The 27853-nt window shown below is 40.6% G+C and overlaps 1 protein-coding gene across 1 annotated transcript; it reads right to left on the bottom strand.

The window, feature by feature from the left end:
* Nucleotides 1–84: 84 nt before the first annotated feature.
* Nucleotides 85–27557, bottom strand: gnav1 (guanine nucleotide binding protein (G protein) alpha v1). The gene is made up of 9 exons (XM_051383817.1): nucleotides 26996–27557; nucleotides 26566–26657; nucleotides 19726–19818; nucleotides 17922–18082; nucleotides 14847–14975; nucleotides 5814–5943; nucleotides 5547–5618; nucleotides 3217–3304; nucleotides 85–1451 (listed from the first exon to the last, which is right to left on the bottom strand). The coding sequence occupies exons 1-9, from the start codon at nucleotides 27120–27122 to the stop codon at nucleotides 1261–1263; spliced, it is 1083 nt and encodes a 360-aa protein (XP_051239777.1). The 5' UTR covers nucleotides 27123–27557; the 3' UTR covers nucleotides 85–1260.
* Nucleotides 27558–27853: the final 296 nt, after the last annotated feature.

Genomic DNA, 27853 nt, shown 5'->3' with positions numbered 1-27853 from the left:
GGGATGAAAAAGGGAAAAATAATTGCCTTGGTCTGTTACTTTTATCCATTTACTTTAAAAGAAAACTGGAATATGATGTCAAAATAAGACAGTCAGCATATCACATTTATTTTGTGTTGCTGTTTCAGTACAATACAAAGTACAATCCATGAAATAACAGTCTGAGAACAAGGTCTATAAAGAGTAGAGATTCAGTATGAAATACTAATAATTATTCTAAAATTGGGGAAGAGAAGAGGAAAAATGCACAAATTGCATACACTTCTGAAGCATTTAAATTACACAACAGCAAAACCACTTCATCATAAGGCACTTTGGGGTGTTTTTCTCTTTTCTTTCACCTTCAGTATCAGACCGTAGCAGACATTAACATATCTTGTTTATTACTGGAGTCAGAGAGGATGAGATAACACAGTCAGTCGCTCAGGGGAACTCCAGCAGAGTTAATGCCACACAAATCACATATAGGAAGCATCATCCTGGTTGACAAATCAGGGTTTGTGTGTGTGTGTGTGTGGGCACATACAGGAACAATAATCATCAGAGGTGAAAGGGAGGAAATATGACGAAAGGTGGACGCATCAGGGATGTTTCTTCACACACACTTTGCCAGCATCATCACTGGACGATGAGAGTCAGGGGAGAGAAGGCACAGAGTAAAATGAACGGCGTGAGTGTGATTTCAGGACGAGTAAACACAAACTGGGGTGCTTTTACAGTGATCACCGCCTCATTAGGAGGGTGTGACGCACAGGATGTGCACGGTGGAGACAGTGATGGATGAACGGAAAACACACGATGGTATGCATGAGTGAACCCTGCGCGGAGGAAGTAACAGACAAACAGTAAATCCTCACGCCCACTGTGTCCTGCCCACACACACACACACACACACACACACACACACACACACACACACACGGACACACATAGAAGAAGAGATGGGCAAATACATGTGTATATATCAAGTCCTCAAACACCAGCATTCATAGTCTCATTTCATAGTACAGTACAAAAATGTAAATGCCCACTACTCTCAAAAAGGATTAGCCAAGTGGTCCTTCTCCTTTAAGTTTTTTTTTAAACAGTTTTTCTAAGCTACATGAAATCCAACAGAGAAGATGAAATGCAAAAGTGGAAAAGAGCGTCAGAGATAATACGTTTGGAGCAGATGATCTTCATGTTCTGTTGCTCTTATTATTTATTTTAGTCTTACAATGAGACCGACTATCCAGTGAAGTGTTGGACATCCATTTACAGCTACAGGAGCGACACAGCCTCCAGGTTCTCTTTGATTATCGTGTCCATCACCACCTGGAAGACGACCTGGATGTTGGAGGTGTCTGTTGCCGTGGTGAAGTGGTGGTAGATGAGTTTGCTGGGCGTGGCGTTGAGCGAGACGAAGGTGGCAGCGATGAAGCGGGCGGCGGAATCCACATCGCAGTCTGCACCTGGAGGAGAGATGGGGTTTACTCAAGTAAAAGTACCAATGCATTCAGGTAAACGTGCCCCATGCATGAACTGCTTTATGTTATATATCATATTATCAGTAAAATGTCCTTAAAATGTCAACATGAACATTCTGCAGTATGTCAAATGTCCCCTGTGACTGATATATTATTATATATGACATCTTACTGATGCAGCTGGTCGATGTGGAACTCCTTTTCACTACTTTATATACTCTTAGTTTAGTCCAGTGGTTCTCAAACTAGGGGTCTGCCCCTCCAAAGGGTCACAGGATAAATCTGAGGGGTGGTCAGATGATTAATGGGGTTGGAAAGAAGAAAAAAAAATTGGTCCTGTTTTAAATCTTATGACTGTTTCTCTAGTTTTTATGAATTTGATTTTTCTTTTTTTTTAACAAAACCATGTAAAGGTTAAGAGTTAAAATCCCTCTTCGTTGGAACTGCTAACAACTTGTGGACATCTGACTGGACTATTTGAGTTTAAGTACTTTATAAGCAAGCATGCTTCTGCCATGTAGCAAAATAGAAAACAACATGGACCATATTCAGATCATCTTCCAGTTTAAAATAAATCCAAATAAACACATTTGGAACATGACAGATTGGTGCTGGTGAGGGGGAAGAGGTCTGTGGCGGTAACTCAAACACAAAAGGTTGGAAGCGACTGTATTAGACCATTCATATCTGAGGTCAGTGTGAAATTGACACTAGCTCTTCTAGCAGACCCCAATCCCAAGAGTTTTAGCATTTATATTGACATTTGCATGAGAGCAGAGAGGACACAGCCCCTGTTGAGCCCACTGAGACGTGGGGAGTAAATCGCTGAGTGGAGCGGATACAAAAATCCCCCTAAAATAACACAATCAGTGTGTGTGTGTGTGTGTGTGTGTGTCCGCCTTTATGTTTTAAAGCACCTAAACTCTGCACATTGGTCCTACCTTTTGATATAATGCTAAGATATTTTAGTACTTCCCTGGATTAGTGAGGTGCATCTCTATTTTGTCTTTTATTTTAAAAACAGTGTTATATACATGATGCAAACTTTACCTTGTGTATAAGGAAAGATGGTATGTCGACATTTGGTACAAACTGTATTACATGAAAATAAAGTGTAGAGCCGTATGAGAAGCAGAATTTAACTAAAAGATCTCTGTGTGAGGGGTTTATGTTCAGATACATTACCATTAGCTGTAGAAACAGGCAGGTTTAATGGTTTCCAAAGATGAAGAAAAGTGAGATTAAAGAGGAAATCTGTTTCATGTTTCATTGTTCATTATTGGTTGATTTGATACACATTGATTGGTTCTTCTGGAAGGACGATTATGTAGAACTTGAGCGGTGTTTTAGAAAGGGGACCTTATTTTTTTATAGTAATATACACACAATCATCAATCATGTGATCCAATACAAGAGTACTGTCACAAATTCTACATTTAAGAAGTTGTAGTTTTGGTGAAAAACTTTAAATCAACTGAACTGAACTACATCACTAATATGAGGAAACATTAGAAACACCTCTCAATATAACGCAGTCCAGTTTAACACCCTCAATAACAAACACGTAGTTAATGTAATACCTCTCTGACAGTGTGCCAAAGATTGCATTAGATTTTACAGGTGTAAACTGGCCACTAATATGTATATGTTAAGTTAAGTTAATATTATTTGTTTGACCACTACAACAGTCCATGTGAGCACTTGTATGTGCATAACACAAAAAATAACATTTAACTAACATGAGTCCTACCTTTAAACTGCGGCAGGTATAACCGCAGATGTCGGCCAGAGTGTAAAATCTTGTCTTGAAAAAGGTCTATCTTGTTCATGAATAAAATCTGCAATAAAAAGACACACACACAAAAAAAACACAATCAGCTGAGAGCGCGAGAAGCTTGTCTCAAGTAAAAGGCTTCCTCTCTGGTGGAAAAAGAAAATCAATCCTAAAGATCATCTGAAAGAGAAAATTGTTGATTTGATTTGGTGACTCCCACCTATAGCGCTGCAATAACTACCCAAATGATGAAACCAATGTATCAGATTCAAATATTACAGTCACATTTATTGTCTCTTTACAACCAATAGCGGTGCTGATACTAGCATGGGGGGATGATAGCTGATCAATGACCTCGCTGCACTCATCAGTGTGCAATCGATCACTCATGTAGTCTCCAGTGCAGGCGCTCAACAAGCTCAGCTACCACTTTCATAAATCTCCGTCTCTCTGTCGTTTACTCTTACTGCCTCTAAACTCAACTTCTGCTCAGCTGTCGCCACGTTTCACAGGTACTTTCGGCTTTGTAGTCAACCAATTAAAAACTACAACCAAGTTCTCCCTTTTCCAGCCCGTTTGATCACAAAAAAAACAAACACACAAAAAATAAGCCCCTGATAATAACGAGGGAGGGATGAGGTAGAACAGGATACGGAGCAAAACCTAGGTGTGTAATTACCACTGACCAGCCACAGTGATAGAGTTAATTGAGGTGGAGGTTACAAATTTTCCTCCCACGTTAAAAAGGTATCATTAAACACTTTTGTTTAATGAGCCTGTTAGCCATGATAACGTGCTGGCCCACACACAACCCTGCACATAAACACATCACACACTGATATTTAATTGCCCATTTGGCTCTAATAATTAAGCCTTAAATAACATTTCTTTATGGTTCAAAAAAGAATAATTTACAAAAAGAGATACTTTTATTTAACGCTGCAGGTTTTCACTTTCTGTGTCTGTGGTGATCTATTTGGTGACAGTAAATTACTTATCCTCATGATCTCAATATATCAAAAACTGAAACACTGAGTTGATTCATAAACCCTCTCAAGGGCCTTTGTTTGGTCAGAGATCTGAGTTTTCTTTCTCCAGAAGCTTGTCCGAAAAGTTAAAACCAGTGTTCACAAAGAGTTAACAGCAGTTGTCGCTGGTGTCAACATGCAGTGACTTGTATTTTAAGTGGGCTTTAAATACGAGTTGAGTGGAATAAATTGAACAAGCTCGTTACACGCTTGTTTTAATGTGATCATTTGCCGGAAACAGGAACGGAAAAACACAGAGGGGAAAATGTCACCTCGCCAAAGCTCACCCTAATTACAACTCAACGTTTAATTACGAGTGACAGAAGACTCGGAGACAAAGAGCTGAGACCGGGCCCTGTTTGTGTGTGTGTGTGTGTGGAAACAGCATTTATAAAACACATTAGTGTTATTCTTGTCTTATGGTGTCATAGAGAACAAATGGAGAGCTACAAAGAGATTTTGTTACTGTCTCCTCCTTTCATCCATGTGCTCCGTCCACCAACTGAACTGTGGTTCCCACCCTCTTTAGCTGGAGTCCCTTGTCTCCACCTTTTCTGTTTTGTGACTTTAAATAAAGCTACTTGGCAGTCCACATCTCAGGATGAGTGATGGATAATTCAACTACAGCAGACTTTTTGACTTTTTTATTTGACTTATTAAACAGAATTGATAACTAAACTAAATAGACACATCAGAAAGCCTTTAACATTGTTTTTCTATGCCGTGAATTACATTGCAATCAAAAATAACCCAAACTATTTTGTAACCACCAAGGTTTAGGAGAGTTAGGTTTGGATAGGCCATGTAGGTAGATTTAGTGCTTAACTTCTTAAATACAGACACAGTGTGCACACAATATCTTGTAAAAGCAGAAAAAAAGTCTACAGCCATGCTCGCAGCTCTGTCAGTCTGTCCTGAATCCTACAAAGAACTAAAATAAAAATCTAAGCGAGAATAATCATACTAATCACTCTCTTGACCCATACAGAACCATATGCAACCTGTAAACAGGGTACACCTGGAAGGGGTCTGCACTGGATTTAGTGGCACCTAGCGGTACAATTGCTGATTGCAACGCCCACGAATCCATCTCCCCTAGACTTCCATTGACAAAGACCATGATCTTTTATAGCGTCAGTTATTGTGACTTAGGAAACCGTTTTTCTGCAAATTACCAGAAAGAATCTCTCCAAGTCTGAAAGATCCTTTTAAATTAATGTTTTTGACTGCATCATTCCTCCTGAGGTGGAGGAAGTGGGTGACTGATGAATTCCTCACCATGGATGTGCTGCGGAAGAAAACGTTGTTGCAGATGGCGGCGAAGAGTTTCATGCTCTCCTGAAGACGATTCTACAGAGAGGAGACAATAACACCATCAGACAGCTGCAGAGGTGCAGAGGAGCACAGAGAGCAGAGTCACTTTTAAAACTTGGTCTACGAGGACAGAACATAATCTTATTGGGTGAGACTTAACAAGTGGTCTCCAGTTGCTTTGACGGAGGAGCATGAACATTTGTGAGGGACTGATCTGAGTGCAGCCTGTACCATGGAGGGGTCTTCCACCAGGGTCATGTCATAACCGCTGAGCGACACCACAAACAGCACCGCCCTGACATCCTCGAAACAACCAATCCACTTCCTCCGCTCAGTTCTCTGGCCTCCAACATCGTACATCCTGCACGCACACAGATGGAGAGAGCAAGAAACAGAGAGAAGAAAGAGTCAAGTAATTTTTTATTTACATTGCCCAAAATTACAAATCACAATTGCCTCAGAGGGCTTTACAATCTATAAAAAATAAAAAATTTTTAGCTATTGCTCTCAAGCTGAGAATGCTCCACTACGATCACCATGCTAACTTTGTCTGCCGCTTAGTGCATGTAGTGTACAGTAAACCAAAACAACGAGCTAAAAGAAGCTAAAACAACCTGTAGAGCTCAGGGGAACCTCAGAGTCAAGTGATAATTATCATTCATCACTTTGACTAACATCTTTCACACTGCACATTGTAATTTCATTTAATTTAAGCTTTAATATGTACACTCAATTTATAAACAGCTCTTGACACTGCCAAAATACACATTACATACACTACTTAAAAATGCATCACGTATCCCTCCAAGAAAGTAGAAGGATACATTCAGGTGATCATTGCCGCAACACTGAAGCTTGCTGTTGTTACTGAGATTGTAACTGAATTTGATAACTGGCCAGTCCACAAGAGCTCCTCTCAGACAATCTCCATTGCGTCTCTTTCACTCATTCAGTAATCCTTGTATAATAGACACTTTATAATTTATAATAAATTACCCTATTGTGAGCGGTAAATTGGGATTTAGGACATTATGAATCATCATCATTCTGTGTCATCACTGACAGCTGTAGAGTGGCAGTGTTCACATTTTTCAAATGCGATGTTTGTGGAAACTACTTTTTTGTTTTACTGTTGGAATTTAGGGCATTATGTACTTAATACACTTCACACTCAGAATTTGGACACTAAATACAATGCACTACATAATAAATAGGGAGTGATTTTGGACACAGCTTTGTATTTGTTTTCTTACACCTTTATTATTCTCATTAGTACATAAAGTTTGATGGCTCAGTAACAGTGACAGTAAACCAGCATGCACAAGAGCAGGACCTTTCCTATGTGCAATGCATCATTATTAATCATTAATCATTAATTCACCTGTGAGTTTGCTGCTATGACATGCTAAAACATCATCACCAAACATCGACCTGAGCAGAGGTCTAATCAGCACAGGAACAGAAAACACCAGTGTTGGTGTGCAGGCCTTCAAATGTTTGCCTCTTATACCATGTACCAAATTTTTGAAATATATTTGCAGAAAGAACACAGGTGTAATTAAGAACAATAATGACGGCTGCATCCGTATCTAGGTGTGCCATTTTCTAAGCCTTGTGGCACTTGAATGCACATATAGAGAAGAAAACCAAAAGGCAAGTAACAACAACAGCATGCACGTGTGGAGGAATATGAGAGAGCCAAACTGACTCTGGGCCCAGGTGCTGCTGATTTAGCAGGCCAACACACTCTAATCAGAGACCTTCAAGAGAGTAAACAGAGTGCTTGTACACACACACACACACACACACACACACACACACACACACACACACACACACACACACACACACACAGCAGCAGCAGCAACTCCCACACCACAGAGAACAGAGAAGAAGCACTGTTCATACGTTGAGTATCAAAAAAGTAATTTTGTCCACATGCTCTTCAGGTCCAGTGTGTAGGTTTTAGTGGCATCTAACGTTGTAGTTGCAGATCGCAACTCCCTCACTTCAGTTTTTACAGTGTAACATTAAAAAACACAAATGGCCCTGTCTAGAGCCAGTGTTTAATTAGTCCTTTCTGGGCTACTGTAGAAATATTTCATGTATACGGAGGAATGTAACTGGCAGCATCAAGATTGAAATGATAATATCATTCATCCATCAGACAGTAAAGCCAGGGCTGTATTTGAGTTGTGTGTGTGTGTGTGTGTGTGTGTGTGTGTGTGTGTGTGAAATAAAATTGTATTGTGACTGACATGTCCTTTATCAGGATTCAATTTCTAGTAGAAAAGAGTAAGACTGTGCTTTCTGTGTGTTCATGACCTTGCATACTGATGGTGTAGCCTACTGTAGCACTCAGGGGTAACTCTGATCAATGACAGATTGTATTATTTTTGGATAAGGTCAGATATACCTAAAATATGGGATTTACACACACACACACACACACACACACACACACACACACACACACACAGGACAATCACACACAAAGAGGAGCATGTCTCTGCAGACCAGGCTCCCCCTTTTTCAATTTTCACCAAGACAATCACAACATTTTCCCCGAGACAATCACAACACAGCAGCACAAAGAGCGTAAAGGTCAATGTTCTCCAAAGGTACGAGAGAAAAAAAACGACAGAAGTAAAAGCAGAGAAACAGAGAGAGAGAGAGAGAGAGAGAGAGAGAGAGAGAGAGAGAGAGAGAGAGACAGATCAGTTTGTCCCACTTCACCCATTTTCAAAGCCAGATGTGCCATCTCCCACCCTCAATTTGAGCATCCATCGAGTTAATGCAGCTCTTTATTGAGAGGGGAAATGAACATGTGGAAACACAGACGCTGCGCAAGGAGGGAAACAAACAGTGAAGGCGGTACAACGTGAAGATGAGACAAGATTTACGATGGAAACTTTCCGTGGAAATTGAAGCCTGTCACTGTAAGCCAGTGAAGCTGATGCTGGTAGTAAGTGTTCTGCCTGCAAGTGCACAGACAAATACACACTAACCACAATCTCTCATGCTGTTAGCTTTCATATCATATTCAGGCAAGTCCGGCATCCAGCCTTCAAATTAGCCAGAAAGGCCAGAAATTTTCAAAACTGAGCAACTTAGGTTCTACAAGTTATTTATTTCAAAGGCAGAGGTGTGTACTTGAGTCCTATGACTAACTAGCAAGGCTGTACTTAGGCACAATAAGACTCTAATGATAACATCTGCATGCTTACATGCTTACAATGACCATGCTACCATGTTGAAGTTTAGGATGCATAATGTTTACCATGTTTGCCATCTTACAGCTGAGGCACTTAACTTGCAATTCAAATTTGACTATAATACCAGTCAGCAGCACCTTCAACTGGTTGTTAAGTGACACATCTAATTGGGATAAAGAATTTCTAAGGACTTTGAGTTTTGTTTAGCATTCAAAACAGCCTACATTTTATTCCCTTCACAAGTACACCTGGTGTATCTTTAATTTTCATCTTCAGGCAAACACAAAGGCTTGAAAGGTATGAACTTCAGGAGTGATGTGCTTCAATGCTCAAAAAAAAAGCTAGGAAGCAGAGTTAAGATTTGTTTCGTGTGTAAAATGGGAGGGATTTAATATTGGTCAGCTGCACTGCACAAGTTTTAGTTTGTGTTGGACACTGAATTTTGTTTTTAATTGTTCTATATTAAGCATTCATGATTTAAATTACAATTACAAAATGGGTGTTTAGCGGTACTTTGGTTTGGGAACACAGTATGACTGAAAGTTTAGCACTTGACTAGAAACGTGAGTGCAAGGCTTGTAAAACTAATTCTCTTCAAAAATGGTAAAAAGCTAAAGCTACTGTTTTTTAAATAGTTTTGTTTCTGACAGAATGGACACAGCTCTTTGGGCTGGAGAGAAGACTGGTCTACAGTCTGTGGTGCATACTGTATATTTTATTCTTCTCCAAAACTGATTAAGCAAACTATGTACCTCGTCTACAGTTTACATCATCCTTTCCTCCATTCCTGCCCCATAATGTTCACCCTCATCTGCAGTGTTGTAATTGTAATTATCAGAGCAGTCGATGTTAATGATGCAGGATAATACCCAGCTCCTTATTACACAGAGGGGTCAAAGGTCAAATACAATGTCTGTATGCAAACTAGCTTGCCTGGGTGTAAAGTTGTCAGACTATTCGGTCTTCCCCACACACACACACACACACACACACACACACACACACACACACAACCACACACAGGAAAGATGATGGCTTCCCTTACACTGTTAATTTTAAGTGTTTGAATAACAAGATAATGAGACCTGGAGTGTCACTAATTTAACAATGATTCAGGGTGTGCGACTTTTTAAAGAATTACAATAAAAACTGCCATAAAATAATATTTTTAATGGGAGTAACAGAAAAATGTGCTTTAAAGTTCGCTCATTCGTTGGGATTTTACATACCTAACCATTACGAACACATAAAGCACATCTAATGGCACACATTAAAAAACACATTAAAGAAGAAGGAATACAGAAGGGTAGAAAAGAGAGATAGATAGACGAGGCGTCATTTTAGTGGGTCAATTACTGTCACAACTTCCTCTGTTACGTGAAAGCCATCCTACGAGAATATATCAGGCATTTTGTAAAATACACATGCTTTCTCTCTGACAGTTGGATGAGAAGATTGATACACCTCTCGTGTTTCCGTTAAGTATGGAGCTAGAGCCAGCAAGCAGTTAGCTTAGTTTAGCACAAAAGCCTGGAAGCAGGGGACAACAGCTAGCCTGGCTCTTTCCTAATGTTTGAACATCACCTCTAAAGCTCATTAATTAACACACTGTATGTCATTTGTTTAATTCTTCTATTGCTCATAAATATTTCTTTTGTATTAAAGAAGAACACCAAAAGTCGACCCCTACAACATCTTTACTTGCTTACACTAAAACACGGTAAAATATAAAAGACATTTCCTGTGTTGTATTCCTGTGTTTTATTAAGTCAACTGATTTAAGACAACGAGCTAATCTCATTTGAGAAAAATTTTGTTGTACTGTGTGGGACTATTACAGTATGTTGGCCCACAAATGGTATTTAAAGTGAATTATTTGGTCACATTCATTATTTAGAGTATCTTTGATGCAGAGAAGGAACTTGATGTTAAAAACACTGCGAAAGTCTTCTACATTGTTAACATTTTAATATTCAAATTGTACCCAAATTTATTTTCACAGAGTGAGACAAAGCTTCAAAGTTTCACAACAACTCCATGATGATTTGATGCATGTTTCAAAAGTAGATTTATAGTATGGTGCTAATATAGGCCTAAACGCTGCTTTAAGATTATAAATATGGCATTTTTGCTTCAATGTGACAAAAAACTGTGAAGGGGGTTGCAGGGGTTGATGACATGCAACAAAGATCCCAGGCCAGAACAGACCAGGGAATGATGGGGATACATGGTCAAAGCTTGCATTTTTAACACACTTTTCGCACACATCCTGCAGCAATAATGACAGAGCCAGAAACTTAAAAAAAAAAGTCAAGTTCAACATAAAACTATTGGTAAATAATAGAAACAGGAGTGCAGGACACAGATGTTGGCTCAGATGAGAAAACTTGAGTGTCAACCAACAAGAGAGAGAGTCATTGAACTGAAGGAGACAGTTTCACATTGTGTTAGCTACAATTGCAGCCTCAATATTTACCTCTTCCCACTGACAGTATATCTCTGCCAAGCAGGTTATGTCTTCGGTGCTGTTTGTGTTTCTGTCAGCAGGATTATGGAAAAACTACTGGCCTGATTTTCATGAAACTTTGTGGAAAGGTATAACATGGAGCAAGGAAAACCCATTAAATCTTGGAGCAGATCCAAATTCGAGTGAAATTTAGGAAAACATTTACAGCAGGATGCATGAGAGTTATAGTATAGGGCTCAAAACAACCTTTTTCACGCCCTTCCCAAAACTCACACAGGGGAGTGCTACCATCGTACCACAACGACAACACTGACAAGGCTTCCTCTGCAGATGTGTGTGCAGACATTTTCTGTTTATCAGCCTTGTAAGCACAGACATCGGCTGCTGCCGAATATCACAAAATACCAGATAATCGGCCAGATAATTGTCTGACTGACTAATTGGTCTATCACTAGTTGTGCAGATTTGCGTACAAAAGAAGACTGGACTATTGGCCTTCTAGAGACTAAATGAGACCAAACCAGAGCAGAAATCTCCATTACCATATTAATTCTGCAGTCGCTGCTGCTGTCCTAAACCTCTGCTGAATGAACGCTGATAATATTCACATGCTGAAAAGTAATATTTTAAGAATACAAAATCCAGTGTCTTTACTTAAAATGTCTCTACTTGAAATAAGGGAAACCTTTTATTAATTTATTATTTAGAAAAACTACATACTGTTTATGTCTGAATGGAAAAACTCCTGCGGTAAACCCGCTGCTTTCTAATAAAAACAGACCATCTACTTCTCCAAATCTTTTAATATCCTTTTTGTTTTAGTAAGTTTTAAATAATTACATCAACTTATGCTAAGCTCTTCATCAATCCCAAGGGCTTGATCTCTCCAAACCACACACACACACACATGGAGCTGTGTGTCAATTAACTACACCCAATTACTTATCTCCTCAAGAATTCAGGCAGATAAGAGAGAGGGTGTGAGAGGGGAGGCTTGGCTCCATCCTACAGCACCACCTGGGACTCTGCTCCCCCGCTCAGATATGACACCGTCACCTTGTGGTGACGTCACCATCATAATGTCTCAGGAAAACACACACACACACATTAAAAAGAAACAAAAACAACTAGTCTCTAAGTGACTCTACAGTGACGCAAACAGTAAGACTGCAAGGAAAAAGCAGCATTTATCTGCACAGCAAAGCAGATACGGTTATGATCAAAGCGTTCGCTGGTGAAACTTTTCCTGATTTGAAATATTCAAATTCCACTGTCAAACTGAATCAAATGTGTGTAAGGCATTAAAATGCCAAAACGCACACAGGTAAGTGGCATCCAGAGACGTGCAAGAATTTAGATGTGACACAAATGCCCCAGACTGAAGTCATCTGCTGACAAACTGACTCACTCTACAATGTTTATATGCTAAACAGCGGTCTTATGAAAGGCAGAGGTAAAGTGTTTTATTGGTATAATTCCATATGAGACGTAATGTTGAGCATAGATGAAGGACAGGTTGTTATTGTGGCAGGATGAGAAAAGAGGTGCTCCTCAGGTAGACATTACTAAGAAAGAGGAAGAAAGTAATCAGATTGTCTTGATATGTACACTGTAAACACCATGACACACACACACACACACACACACACACACACACACACACACACACACACACACACACACACACACACACACATACACAATGAACTGTGTGTGGTGCTGAATGTATCCTTGTTAACCCTCCATGGCCTATTACCTTTCCAATAAAGCCAAACTGTGCAAAATCACCCACAATCCCTCATGCTGCCGCTACGACACTGACCTCTTGATTTGAACTTCTGCGGAACCGCAAATGTTCGGTGTTCACTGGAAACTCAATAAGAAATTACTGCATAAGAGGAAAAATGTTAATTATTAGTTGTAGCAGAAAGTATTTGGGTCATGCTGCTGTTTTCCCTACATGATAAAATTATAAATTCAAATTCAAAGTCAAATTCAAATGGCCTTATTGGCACGAGGTAACTCTGTACATGTTGCCACAGCAAGTGAAACATTAATTAGACCTGATTACACCTTTAATCCATTTATACAAAAAGATGATTTAGATATTTCTTTAACTGGTCTATTTGTCATGAGACACCATCTGGCTGGACTCAGAGCTCTGTCTAACTAGGGTGGGGCAATGTGATGTCTGTGACTTTACGGAAATTTCATACTGAGATATAGTGTCTATCTCTTTTCAATCATTTGTTGTTTTTGGACTTACATGATTTTTAGCCACGCAGGGGCTATGGCTCTAGGGAAGGCTAAGGCAGTCTGTCTGTCAGTCTATCACTTTGGTCCAGGCTGAAATATGTGATCGATTGTCATTAAACTTTGTACAGACATTCACGGTCCACTAAGATAACCTCCGCTGACCTTTTTTTCCTCTTCTAACTCTTTGACATTATTTCAGTATTTGTATTGTCCTTTCAACTAAATCTTTAACTGTTTTACCCTTTCTACAATTTGAAATGATTTAAGTGCAAATCAGCAGCAAGCATGTGTCAATTTTCTACAGAAAATGTCTCTAAAAAATTAAAAATAAGGTCAAATATATGTATATACAAATACAGGTATCAAAATATTGTATTTCAAAAAAGTATAATTCACCAAAACTCTGCTAATGTTGGTAGCATTATGGAGAATATCTGAACTTTGGTATGGTATAGCGTTTAATTTGTCAACATTTACCAAAAAACAGTATCATCTATAATAATTACTTTTTTAATTGTAATTGTAATTTAATTAAGTATTTTTCAGCATTATTAGTGTTTCTGTGTTGGCTTTAGCTTTGATGTCGGTTTGCTCTGCATTAATCGGGCTGCAGAGAAATCAAGTTCATTCATCTATTGCCCTGTCATGACCATCAGCCCCTTCAGGAAATGAGTTCAGCCATTGGAGGATGATAAAGAAGTTGGTATTATGTGACACCGGCTCATTGATCAGAGATGAATATGCTCATCTGACATCAGTCTCCAGGGCTTAGATACCTTCCCTCTGCTTCTCCACTGATAAGACCGAGCCACTGATGCTTTTGAATGTGTGTGTGTGTGTGTGCGCGGTCAGTAGATGAGTGCAAAGCCGACTGATATGTGACATATTGACGTATTGAACAAAGCCGCTGATCTCCATCTCACGTCTCGGGCCTATCACATGGCTGTAGACAGAGATAAGAGTGTCACAGCTAAAGAAGTGAAGTTAAGTTGGTTCGACAGGCACTCCTAGAGAAATGGAGTGCAGACCTGACGGCAGCAGCTCTGATTGAGTCAGTGCTTATAAGCACCCTTATTCTGCAGTATTACATCTTTATATATATATCCTTATATATATTTATATTTTCTTTTTTGGGAGGTGGGGTGGGGGGATTTTTCACTTTATTTGACTGGGACAGAAAATGTGAAATAGAGGGGATGACATGCAGCAAAGGGCCACAGGCAGGAATCCAACCCCAAGTACATGAGGCGCACACTCTACCAGGTGAGCTGTCGGGGCGCCCCGCACTATTACATCTTAATGAAAAGCCAAGTGAAAGGTGTTTACCTGAAAATGAGGTGGTTGACTTTGAACTGGGTCTCGATCACGCCTGTCGTCCTCAGTCGTACTCGCAGAACATCCGTCTCACTGGGCACATAATCTGGAGAAGTGATGCGGGCCATGTTCTCAAAGAAACTTCAAAATGAGGAAGAGGAGGGAAAGAGAGTAAGAAAGGTGCAAAAAGGTGAAAGAAGAGAAACGAGGGGGGAAAGAAAGAGGAAGGAAAATTTAATAAGCTGCAGACAAATATGAGATCAAAAGAGAATAAACTCAGGTATCAGTTGCAGGTGTGTTGACTTGTACATTGTGTGTGTGCGTGTGTGTGCGTGTGTGGTGGCCGTGTCAGCTGCCAGACGGCGTGTAGGGTGCGCAGTGATAAGGCTGGAGCCCCAGGGGGCGTAGCAGCTCATCACGATGAATATTCACACTGTGGTTTACCATAATAACACACTGAGGCTAGGCTTTCAAGCACAGATTAGCTATTAATACAGCTAGTGTAATCAACTGTATCGTGTGTGCACGCGCTCACTGAGATGGAATTTTTTCCAAACACACACACACACACACACACACACACACACACACACACACACACACACACACACACACACACACAGTGACGTCTCCAGCTACCTGAACTGACTGTGACATTCTCAACTAGTCAACCTGAATCAGTTTCTTGAATGGCGACACACATCCTGCTGCTTAAAAAAACACACTGCCTGCCAGTGTCTGTTTGTGCTTCTGACTTTGTGAGGACCATTCTGAGGTTTAGAGAGAGCGGTCATTGTTCAAGTGAGTACATTTTGACCAGTCCCTCAATTCTGTACTAATTGATTTTTAGGCACTCGTGGGCAACAGAACAAACTGTAAACTGAACATTGACACAATCACAATATCTTTGTTTGATTGTGCTAACAGTTGTTTAAACTTCTAACAGATCCACAGCAACATTACGATTCATTTGGAGTTGTCTTTGTGGCCACCTGAGGAATATATGTCAAATATTCATGCTCTTCTTTGGTCTATTTTGGCCTCCACCAACTTCTGAGGGAAAATATTTTGCTCTTTAGTTGCTGAATGCTCCACTGTGTTTACCAGTGGCTACCTGTGTCTGTCTACTGCTTGGTACTGGGCAGGTAATTTAGAGTTTATTTATCAGAGACAACTGAAAACTGTTGCCTGCTGCACTGTAAAACCAAAACAATGTGCTGAAAGACACTAAAACGCTCCTAAGAGCTGAGGGAAACTATACCCACTCTGTAGTGACAATGTGAAAGGGATCACTCGTGATAAACCCACTGCACACTACCTGCTCAGTACCAAACAACAGACAAAGTTAGCATTTAGTGGCTAAAGAGTCAAATATTTCCCTCAAAACAGCAAGTTGTGAATACTGGACTTATATTTGTTGGCCAGAAACAAGCCCTCAAATGAATAATGGTGATGTTGCTTTGTAATGGCTGGATGTATAAATAAATACAATAAAAAAAGCTTAATGGGCAAAGCTTTTTACCATTGTTATTACTGATGAGAGTAATAGTCGACCTACAAAACATTTCCCTGTTTTTCCAGGTTAAGAGTCTGGAAAATGCATTATGTCAATGAGGGTCCTCACAAGTGTAGAAGTACAAGTATGTGTGTGTGTGTGTGTGTGTGTGTGTGTGTGTGCATGCGTGCGTGCGTGTGCGTGTGTGTGCCGAGGAGAGCGGAGGGTGATGTATGGTGGCTCTCAGTGGGAACCAGTGGGCCTGTCGGTGTAGATAACCCCAGAGCTGAGGCCTCTCGCTGGGGCAGAGGATGAGAACAGACGGCCTCCTGGTGGGTCCCAGCTCCGTCTTACTTCTGCATCACACACACAGCATCCCCTCTTCACTTGTTTCTTATTTCCAGTCTTCATCCTTACTTCTTTACTTTCATTATGGTGCCTGCACACGTTTGACTTCTTCTTAAATATGCACATATTTAACACCAGAACCCGCCAGGGATGGCTGTATACCTAAAACCGCCAACGGGTAAAATTTACCTGCTATTAGAATGCATTCATTTTAAAGGTACAAGCAGTCTGTGCTTTGCCCAATGGGAGCAACCTACTGCCCCAACAACACCAGCATTTTAATAAGTCTTATTTTTCAAAACACACTGTAGTTTTTACAGTATAAACATGTCACATTAATTGTAGCAGCTGAGCGCAGTATGGCTATTACATGCCCCACTCCCAGGTTACACCAAATATCTATAGTAAAAACTCTATCTGTAGTCTGGCTCCCCTAAAATATTTTGTTAAAGAGTGGCCTAAGTCTGGGTGCAGATGCTACTGAAAGATGATAAAAATATTCTATAAATGTTTTAGGAATACTACAACCAACTGTGTGTCTATGATCCTCTCACTTCTCCACGATTATGTTTCTACATTCTTTGATTAGGAAGGTGACACTACTTTATAGTAGTATAGTACTGCTATAATATCACACTCAGTATATAAAGTATATAGTTGAGAGAATATTATAGATCCAAGAGGAAACTGACCATCAGAGACTCTCAACAGATGCAGCTCTATCACTCACAGTAGTAGACAGAAGGTGTTGCCATTAGCAACAAATTAATAGTGCGAAAATAATTTGGGGGTAAATTTTACCTGCTGGTGTTTATAAGTTATATATAGGTATATATGCCCATTATTTAAATCTGACTATATGTAGACATTTGCTATATAACGCAGGAAAGTCAAAGATTTGGGGACTTTAATATTTTATTCAAAGTTACACAACATTGAATAACAGCTGCAGATAAATTTGACCCTTGGCGGTTCTAGTGTTAAACATTATATTTAATCATTCTCACATTTATTTATACCTTGTATGCACACAGCCAAAAATTATACAAAACAATACCATGTTTGTATTTTAAGAGTCGTGGAGGTTTACTTGGGTTTGTCTCCCTCTCTCTTTCCTTCCCACAATCCAGACTCTGATTCCCAGTGACAGCGAGCACACGGCCGAGCATCAGCTGCTAAGTCCAGCTAATTAGACCCCTGCATCTCCTCGGCACAGCGTGAGTGTGTGCTGGAAGAGTACTCACTACAGCGCCGAGTCATTGAGCTCGTATTCATATCCCCGGGCCGCTGCGGCCCTCACCCCCTGGTCAGCCCACAGACAGGACAGGGCGTGGCTAAGGAAAGGAAACAGCACCTGTTCTTCGTCAAAACACCGCCCACACGACAGAACAGAATGGGCGTGGACCTGCAAGAAGAGACAGAGACAGATTAATAGATGGATGGACAGCTGGTCAGGGAGGAGCGGAGACCAGATGGAAAAAAGGATGCGAGTCAGAAAAAGTTTAGGAGTCTTTCTAATCAGTATAGATCCTCAAATGAATGGATATGCACACAAACACATGTGAAAACACATGCACACAAACACACGCACACACACACACACACACACACACACACACACACACACACACACACACACACACACTGGTGACATTTAATAGAGGAAATACGTTAGTCATCATCTCCTAGCAGGAAGTGCTGAGTGGGTGGATATTGTATGAGCTCTGATAACTTTGACAATAAAGTTTAAATCAAATTGAACCTCACAATCAAACCACCCACCTACCATCTAACTTTCTGCCCTCTGTCATGCAAACAAACTGTCGCTGTATGTGTGTTTGTTTGCATGTTTGGTGCCAGATGCAGCAGCCGTGGCTGCAGTGCTGAGATGCTGCTCTCTACTGGAGATCTGGACACAGTGCAGTAAAACCAGCAGCATAAAGCTTTGAGCAGATTTGAATAAGAAAGAGACCAATTTGGAGAAAACTCTGACTCTGATTTTGTATTAACTAGAATTACCTCCCTGCGGTTGTATGCCTCTGCCAGTCAATCTGCAGTTTACATCTATGTCTGTCCACAATATACGTGATGACTACTTGGAAGGAACTAAATCAAAAGGTATAAAGTGTAATGGAAGCTTATTGGAAGTTATAACTATATTGATGATACATATGTATGATTCCAATGAATATACATTACACATGTACTTGATTAGTAAAGATGGATTCTTGTATAGTTTATACAAAATGTGGTTCTTTTGTTTTCTCCTGGTGACGTCTCTCTATGAGCTGTAGATGAAACTCACTCACAGGATTCCCATTAGCTAGGCCCACTGCATTACATTGTGTTCAGTCACATGATTGGGATGATGATTGTAACTCAGATTTAGGCAAGAAGTGAGAAGCAGAATGGATGAGATAGAAACATGAAAGCCTGTATTGTGCTAATTATTGTTTAGTTTTTATTGGCTAAAAACCACACAATGACCTTTGACCTTTGAGCCAAAAGTGTCACCAATTTAGAGTCTCGCCAACTATGAAATATGGTCCCTTCTGTTTCTGAGTTATGGTGTTGACATTATCTCACAGTTATGTTGACCTTTGACCTTTCGGGTAAAAAAATTTCATAACTTCATTTCTGTATCCCATTAAACATAACTTTAACCAATAGCTACCGAATCAATATTTGAGTTATGACCAAAAACGTGTTTGTCAAGGTTGTTTTCAGGTCGCAGTGACCTTTGAGTCAAAAGTGTCATCGAATCATTGTGCGACCAATTTAGAAAATACTCAATTCTTGAGTTATGGGCAACGATGGGTTTTGTGAGGTCACAGTGAGCTTGACCTTTGACAAAATCAGTTCGTCCTTGAGTCCAAGTGGACGCTTGTGCAAAATTTGAAGAAATTCTAATTCCCTCGAGGTGTCCCTGAGATATTGCTTTCACAAGAACGGACAGTCGGACAGACAGACAGATAATATCACCAGAAAAAAAGAAAGGTATGAAATGCCACACAGACAGAAAGACAGACAGACAGACAGGTTGACTACCTTGTTCCTGATGTTAGCCAGGTTGATCCGGAGGACACCCATGCCATGGAGGACAAACTTCATGGAGGTCAGGAGGTTATCCAGCACTGCAGGCTGCCAAGATCAGAGTTCATCAGTTAAATTTATGAGTTGCCATAGCAACGGGACAAAATTAAAATTCTGAAAAAAGCCTAGTCGTGCCACATCACACCAAAAAAACTAAATTGCACAGTTTGGGCAAAAAATATGTCTTTACCCTGAGTCACATAAACTTTACACTGCCAGTAGTGTTGAATGTTGCTGTCTGTACTAAACACTTACTTCACTTTATCTTATGATTACATTTCCCCAAGTGCAGTGTGGGTTTTCCGGTTGATTGTTTTTGGATATTGTCTGTAGTTATTGCATTTAAAGTTGAACTGACTGAGGTTTCGGCCAAAACAAAACAAAACAAGCTCTAAACACAGCACTGACATATGATCACTTTATAAAGTTGGTATGGCAAATTTATCTTGTATTTACACATCCAGACAACAGCAACAGTATTATTATACTGAATGTTTCTGATCACCCAACAAAGTCTAATATTCACTCTCTTTTAGCTCCATTTCAGTCTCCACCAACAATGCTACTAGCTGGCTCTTTAGCCAGTTGTCTGCTGTTTGGTGCTGGGCAGGTAGTGAACAGTTGGTTTATTAAAACTCTTTTGTTGAAAAAGGCTGCCTACTGCAGCTGAAGATTACCTTATGGGAGCGAGGATACAAAGTTGTGGGCCGTAAAACCCAAAACAGTGAGCTGAAAAATGCTCTGAAGAGCGGAGGGGAACTGCAGAGTCAGGTGATTATTCTCTGTGCATTTGTCAGTGTAAGTGACTTCTTTCACGTGACATACTTATTTGATCCATTATTATTATTATGTACATATTGATTACTGAAGCTTAAAGATGTCGGAGCTGTAGACAAGCTTTATGGTTGTTGTAATGTGGATATTAACACAGGGTTAAGCTGGCGATTCCACTGTGGGCCCTCAAAATATTTGTAACAATCGAAGGTAAGCTGGCTGGCCTTGAACAGACCACCAACTACGATCTAATTACTTGTGCACTTCCGCTGTGCCTTAAAAACTGTGCATATATACTGTATATGTAGGTACATGTGGGGCATATTGTGTATGTTTGCATCCATCACACCTCATGGACCAGCTATTAAGCCAACTGAGAGTGTAAGACAGTGAGTACCATGTAACATAAATTCACATAAATTAAAGTCATAACTCTGCTTTAGGGCTTGGAAAACTTGAGACTTTAGTGATGAGCAGAGCGACTCCTGCAGAGAGCTGAGAGAGTGTGTGTGTGTGTGTGTGTGTGTGTGTGTGTGTGTGTGTGTGTGTGTGTGTGTGTGTGCGTGTTATACTCTCCGTCACTCTCCTGCCAACTAAAGATAAGCTTCACATTCCATCACGATTCTATCACAGTCTTCTCTCTCTCTCTGTGTTTCAGTGTCCAGATTGAGATGTGTTGCTCTCCCGGTGAAATGTGTGAGGTGAGATAACTCAGTGAGGTGACATCTTAGACGAGAGCTGGGCTGAGGGCTACTGACACCGCGGCATTAGGGACAAATTAGTCTCTTTCAGGAGAACCTCTGCTGACAGCGCTGTATTGATTTGTGTCAGAAATAAGCTGCTTTGTGCGTTTGTCTCCCTCTCCCTCACCATTACTGTCATCTGCTTAGATATGTGATTTCATAATAATAACATTCTTACAGTATTAAGAAACAATAAATACTGGATCTTGATTTATGACCATAAACATAACTAAAAATCCTGCAGTTGGTGAAGTTAGTGATGGCAGACTTGAGGTTTGAGAAGAACATTTGTACATCACTTGAAAAAATTCTGAAAAGCTACAAGTAGTGTTGAGTGTGTAATGAAGTGGTCAGTGTTGTAGTGCTCATGAGCAAGACGATGAACCTAGATCTGCTCTGGTTAGGTTGCTTAACAAAGAGGAAGACTAACACCAGGTTCAGACTACACCATATTTTGTTCTGTTAAGATGGTTACTGTGTCAGATTAGATGATTACACACTCATAAATTCTGTCCAAAGGTAACAAAAAACCCCACTGCGGTTCACAGTGTAGATTAATGTGTGCTGACTGATACTTGAGAAAGGCTTATGTACTGAACTGAAATCATACTGCAGCCACAAGAAAGTTATCTTGAAGGGCAGTAATGTGGAGAAGAAGTGAAAAAGAAGAATAAAGAATTGAAAATATTTAAGAGGTCAGCTTTGCAAATGTTCCCATCCTATGAAAGAAAGGAAACACACTCAACACACACACACACACACATGCACACACACACACACACACACACACACACACATACTCATAAGATCAGAAGGATACACAAAGCATTTTGGTGAGAAACACTGAATGTAAACAGTTTACAAGAACACTTCACAGGGCACCTTTGTAGTCAATATAATGTATTACATGTATTACACTACAGCCCCTAAAATGTACCCTGGGGTTGAATCAACAGCAATACAAAGATAGCATTTACTGGATTTATTAAACTGCATTATATTGTACAGGTGTTGCTGCTAATCTGTCCACCCTTTGACTTAAAACTAATTAAATTACTGCCGCACTCATGTCTCTGATCCAGTTGTTGTACTCTCGTCTTTGCCTTCAGTTAGTGTTCATTCTTCCTTCCTTCCTTCCCTCCCTCCACCTTTGTCCTCCTTATCAATTGTTTCCAAGTTCCTCCCTCCCTGACTCAAGGCTTACTTTAGTTTAGTGTTGACAGTAAAGGTGGGAGGCACAGAGGGAGGAGGAAGGCCACGGATAAACCCCCTACAACATCAGACACTTGTGCATGTACAATTTCTCTAAACACATAATACATTACTCCTATTAGACAAACACTGTGCCATTCTTTCATTTTTACTGACCAATGTATGTCTGGACACATCCACACACACACACACACACACACACACACACACACACACACACACACACACACACACACACACACACACACACACACACAGCCTGGGGCCACAGGTGTGTCATTGTATGGTAATCTGAATCCACCATCAGCTATACGTCACCTCTCTGGAAAAGTATAGAGTAAAAAGACACCATGTTTTCACCAGTGTGTGTGTGTATGTGTGTGTGTGTGTGTGTGTGTGTGTGTGTGTGTGTGTGTGTGTGTGTGAGTGTGTGTGAGTGTGTGTCAGTTTAAAAGGAAGTCCAACAGACAGAAACCTCACACACCTTCCTAACCTTTGTTTCCTGCTCTGGCTATTAATACCCCTACCGCCATCACCACCACAGTTTAAAGCATTGTGTGGTACACTGTGCGTCAGTGCAGATATTACAACTCCCATTACAACAGTGTAATCTCTAAATCCATCCAGATACACTGAACTATTGTTCTTGTCCAGCTTGTTGTTTGGACCAGCTCCGAGAGCACAGAAAACAAACAGCCGTTAGCAGTTGTCTTGTGTCGGAGCATTTGCTACAAAAACACAACAACAAAGAATGCAGCTGATCTGGAGGTGGCCTGATATTTAATCATTAACCACATTCTACTAACAATGTATAACTAAGTACGTGTTTGTAGCTTTTAAGCTCGTTCCAGGTGAGAAAGCTCCAGATTCAGGAAACAAAACACCTGAAAAGAAATTCCAGGCTGAAAAATACAAATTCAGTTCATGAATGTTATGCATTGCCACACCAACATGTGCACACGCACAAAGCATTACTTTTGTTGACACAGAGTTGTGTGTATTGGAAGAGAATCAAGGGGAAAATCTCAGTCCATCAACCCATCCACAGTAAAAACAATAGCACAGCCTCAGGCTGCAAATAAAGGAGGGATGAGACAAAGAGGAGCCCCTTTCCTACCTTTCCTCCCCTTATTCCTCTCAAATAGGCTGTCCTGTCACAGTCCTAATGCAATACAAACCTGGCTGACAGAGAGCTAAAGAGATGGGGGTTATCTCATCGTGCCTTCAGGGGAAATTTGAGAGAAGGGGGAGCGTGGAGCAGAGTGGAGATGTTTACTACTGCACTGGTGGACACACAGACACTTGTTGAAGATAACAGGTAGGGCATCAGAGACAGAAAGAAACACATGTGGCACAATATGCATGCAGGCCTGATAAAGAGCGATGAGCTCATATGTATATGCCAGTGTGTGTGCAGTGGAGGGTGTGGCTGTGTTTGTTGTGGGAAGTTGGGGATGGTCAGGGAAAGGGAAGGGCAGGTTTGCGGGTAAGTGTCATTTTTCCACTTGAAAATAAGGGCGTCACCTGAGAACAAAGGCAAAACCTAACTGACAGGAGAGACTACAAAAGAAATTTAACTACTGGTATTTAACAAGTATTGATGCATGTCTACATGCTTGCACATGTAAAATATCTTTGTATACTGATTACATAGTCTTATAGGTACAAAAAAGGGAGCTTCTGAAATTTATTCCGCATAGATAAAGTAGGGATGACCGGGTTCTGCTCCTGAACATTATATTATCTATTTTTAATTCTTCTTTTTTACTTGATTATACTATTTTTCTGTATGTTAACTATATTAAAGTAATGCAAGAAACAATGCATGCTTTTTAAGCACCTTTGTGAACAATGAAAATGTGTTATAACTACCGTGTCATAACATTGCGCCTTGAACTTTGACCCTCTTGCTCATACATCTGTGGAAGTCAATAGTGCGGAAATAAAAAGAAGTTTGGAGATACAACCCAATGCCATTCACCCAGAGACACTTCTGTTGTTACTGTGTAATGTATGTAACTAAAGTACTAGTAGTATGAAAAGAGGATGAAAAGGAAGCTGAAAGCCATCATGGACAACCCCTCTCATCCTCTCTAGACTGAGCTGAGGCATCTCAGGAGCACGTTCAGCTACAGACTGACCCAGCCCCGACTAAGGAATATCTTATCTTATCTTATCTTATCTTATTACATTCTTGACAGTAAAATAACATATGCATTGGAATTGAATGAAATGCTGCCATCTGTGCCTTCTGTCTGTTATCTGTCAGTGATCGGTCAGTGCACAGGACACTGGATCAGAATAGCCAGACGAGCAGGCTGGCTTACATACTGTAAATTGTGACTGGATGCTTATATGCATATGCATATATATGCATACTGCATTTGGCATACAATGTATTGGGACTGAATCTTTTAATGGCATACTAAACAGTATGGGTACTGGAACCTTAGTCTTGTTTGATACTAGTGGGAATATAGTGAGTTTTTGTAATGATATAAAAACACTTTTTTGATAAATTCATTTAGTTTTTTTTCTACAAAACCTTTAAAGATTATTTAAAGAAGCTACCGCTCTCAAATGTTAAATGGTGTCACACAAGAAGTTGTATTAGAACTTTTCCTAAATAAAATGCAGTCTAAAACTGTTTTATTCAAATTGGGAACTATCTGATCAAAAATAAAGGTAACATGAGTATAAAGATCAGGCATTGGGTGCCAACTTTCTTCACGCATTTCATTCAGTACCAAAAAAGTTTTGAGGTTTGATATCCAGCCTAAAAGCATAAATTGACCTGCTCAGGGGTTATGTTTCTTTCTCCAGCACAGTCCAATAACAGAAAGTATGGTGCTTGTGTTGACAGGAGTGAACTGCAGACGAGGTGACTGCTATGAGACACAAGAGGCAGCAGGAGAGAGGAGCTAAGAGAAAGAGCTGAGGCGTCTTTAATATCTAGGAATGCATTCAAACATCCCAGCTGCCTGTACAAACAACTGGGACCTTCATATCAGAGTGAGAGTGCAAAATCCTGGCCAATGAGCAACTGCCAAAGATTTGACAAAGCTTGACAGTGTTTTGCATATTTCAAAGACAGATATTATCTGTTGCACATACACCCGTACCTATAGATAGATCTAAATAATGTAAAGTCATTTTTGGTTTGAACTCTAGTAGCAGTTTTCAGTTTGATGTTTCACAAACTCAAAAGCATGTGAATTGTGTTGAGGTGGGTTCATACCCCACCATCTTTATTTATGTTTAAGTTTGCTCTGACAGGGCTGTTATTACAGAGAAGGTACTGTACCTGACGCATGATGGAGGCAAATAAAGGCCTTTACTGTCATCACATACTCATTATGAGTAACAGAAAGGAGGAGGTAGAGAGAGAAACAGAGGAAAAGATACAGAATAGCAAAGGGGAAAGGGAAGGACGAAGAGGAGGGTAAAAATATGGGAAGAGGTTTAAGGAGGGGGGGTGTGGAGGAAGATAAGACTTTAGTAAAAACAAGCTGATGGGGTGAAACTGGGGGTGTGTGTTTCTGTGTGTTGAACCGTTTACATTCTCCCAACCCCATCCCTACCCCTCGTACACTGGAGGAATTTGGCTTTCAGTCGCTCACACACACACACAAACACACTCACACACACACACACACACACACACACACACACACACAGAAGGAAGAGCAGATGCGAGCCAAACCACTGCATACCAACTTGGATCTGACCCTGGGTATCATGAGAAATCTCAGTCCCCCACAGGAACTAACCATCTCCTCCATTTCATTTTAGTCGAGCCTGCAGCATAAACTGACCTCTTGACTTCCTCTATTGGACTCAGGCTCTTACTTGAAACTGATAACCTAAATCTGAACAAATGACATATTGATCAGTTTTGTGCAACTTCCCAGGAGACGTGTGATTGTTATCCAACTCTCTTCAACAGGGAACCATAACAGCAAGATCGCTGTATGCTAATTGACTGTTATCTGATAAAAACCTCAGGTAGGGTGAACCACGCTGTAGTCTGAGTGTGTGTGTGTGTGTGTGTGTGTGTGTTTCCAACCTTGAAGCTGATGAGCTCTTGCTTGGCGAATCCATTACTGTGGATGATCTTCATCTGTTTGACCAAGGTGCTTTTACCGCTCTCCGCTGCACCTGGAGAAGGTTGTAAAAGCTGGTTAAACTGGGTCTTTTTCAAAATATGTTAGAAAAGAAACATAATGAACTTGCATTTATACATCTGTGGTCAGATTTTATAGTTGAATCTGCAAAGGTTTAAATGAAACAGCGGCTTCTAGAGAGGATTTATGAGTCTGTCTCAACCAAAAACCATTGTAAACTTCCAGCCTGTGCAGGGACCTTTATAGGGACTTTTTTCATACCATCTACTGGAGAATATCCACCGGGGGACACAGGTGCAGTCCTTATACTGTGCACACAAACTTCACTTTCAGGTAAGGTTAAGGTGAGTTCATATCAGTATCATGTCTCACCTAGTAGGAGTATTTTAACCACATTCATCTCCCGTTTGGCGTACTCGTACAGGTCTCTGTCTATCTTGGCGCTGTGAATCCTCGCCTTCTTCTCCTCTGTGACTTCGGTTCCGAGGCACAGTCCCATCCTCAGCACTCATCTCCTCCCCGACCGCCTGGCCTCAGAGGAAAACAACAGTCCAGACTGGGATCAACCCGAGTTTGTTTCTACAGCCTGCATGCTCCGAGCTCTCCTGCTGCTCCGCAAACCGCAGGGTTACTGTGCAGAGAAGTCTCTAGAAAAAATAAAGCTCAGGCCATCTCCAAAACATCCCTCAAACTCGCAGAGGTTGTGGGTCAAACCGTCCGGACGGAACAGATTTTACGCATCGCTCCAAGTGTTTGTTTGTTTGTTTGTTTGTTTCGTTGCCTGTCGCAGATTTTATGGGGTGGTAACTTTTCAGCGACTGTCCTCCACCGAACTGTTTATGTCACAGTGCGCCTCGGCGGTTCAAACTCGGCTCTACCGCCTTGGCAAAGACCCCAGATAATCCCTAAAAGCGCCTCCTCCCCCTCCTCCTCCCTCTGAAGCCTGCTGCTCAGATGGAAAAGTTTTTGGACTTCCCTGGGAAGTGACGTGCAGGGGACCAAACTGCTGAGTGCGTAAATCCCTGCGTTTCACCTGTGCGTGCTCAGAAAACTAAACATATCACCTGTAATTCCTCCAGTGGCTGAGTACATTTACTCCATTACGCGCCGTTATTTTAATTATAAAGAATCAGTTTATATAATATATGGCATTATTATACATAGCTGCTCAGGTCACTTTGTGAATGTGTTATAGTTACAGCCATGTGAGGTCACCAAAATCCACCTATA

This window comes from Dicentrarchus labrax, unplaced genomic scaffold (assembly GCF_905237075.1).
Source record: "Dicentrarchus labrax unplaced genomic scaffold, dlabrax2021, whole genome shotgun sequence".
Taxonomy (NCBI): Eukaryota; Metazoa; Chordata; class Actinopteri; family Moronidae; genus Dicentrarchus; species Dicentrarchus labrax.
Note: the sequence above shows the minus strand (reverse complement) of the source record. Positions and strands in the feature narration are given on the sequence as shown.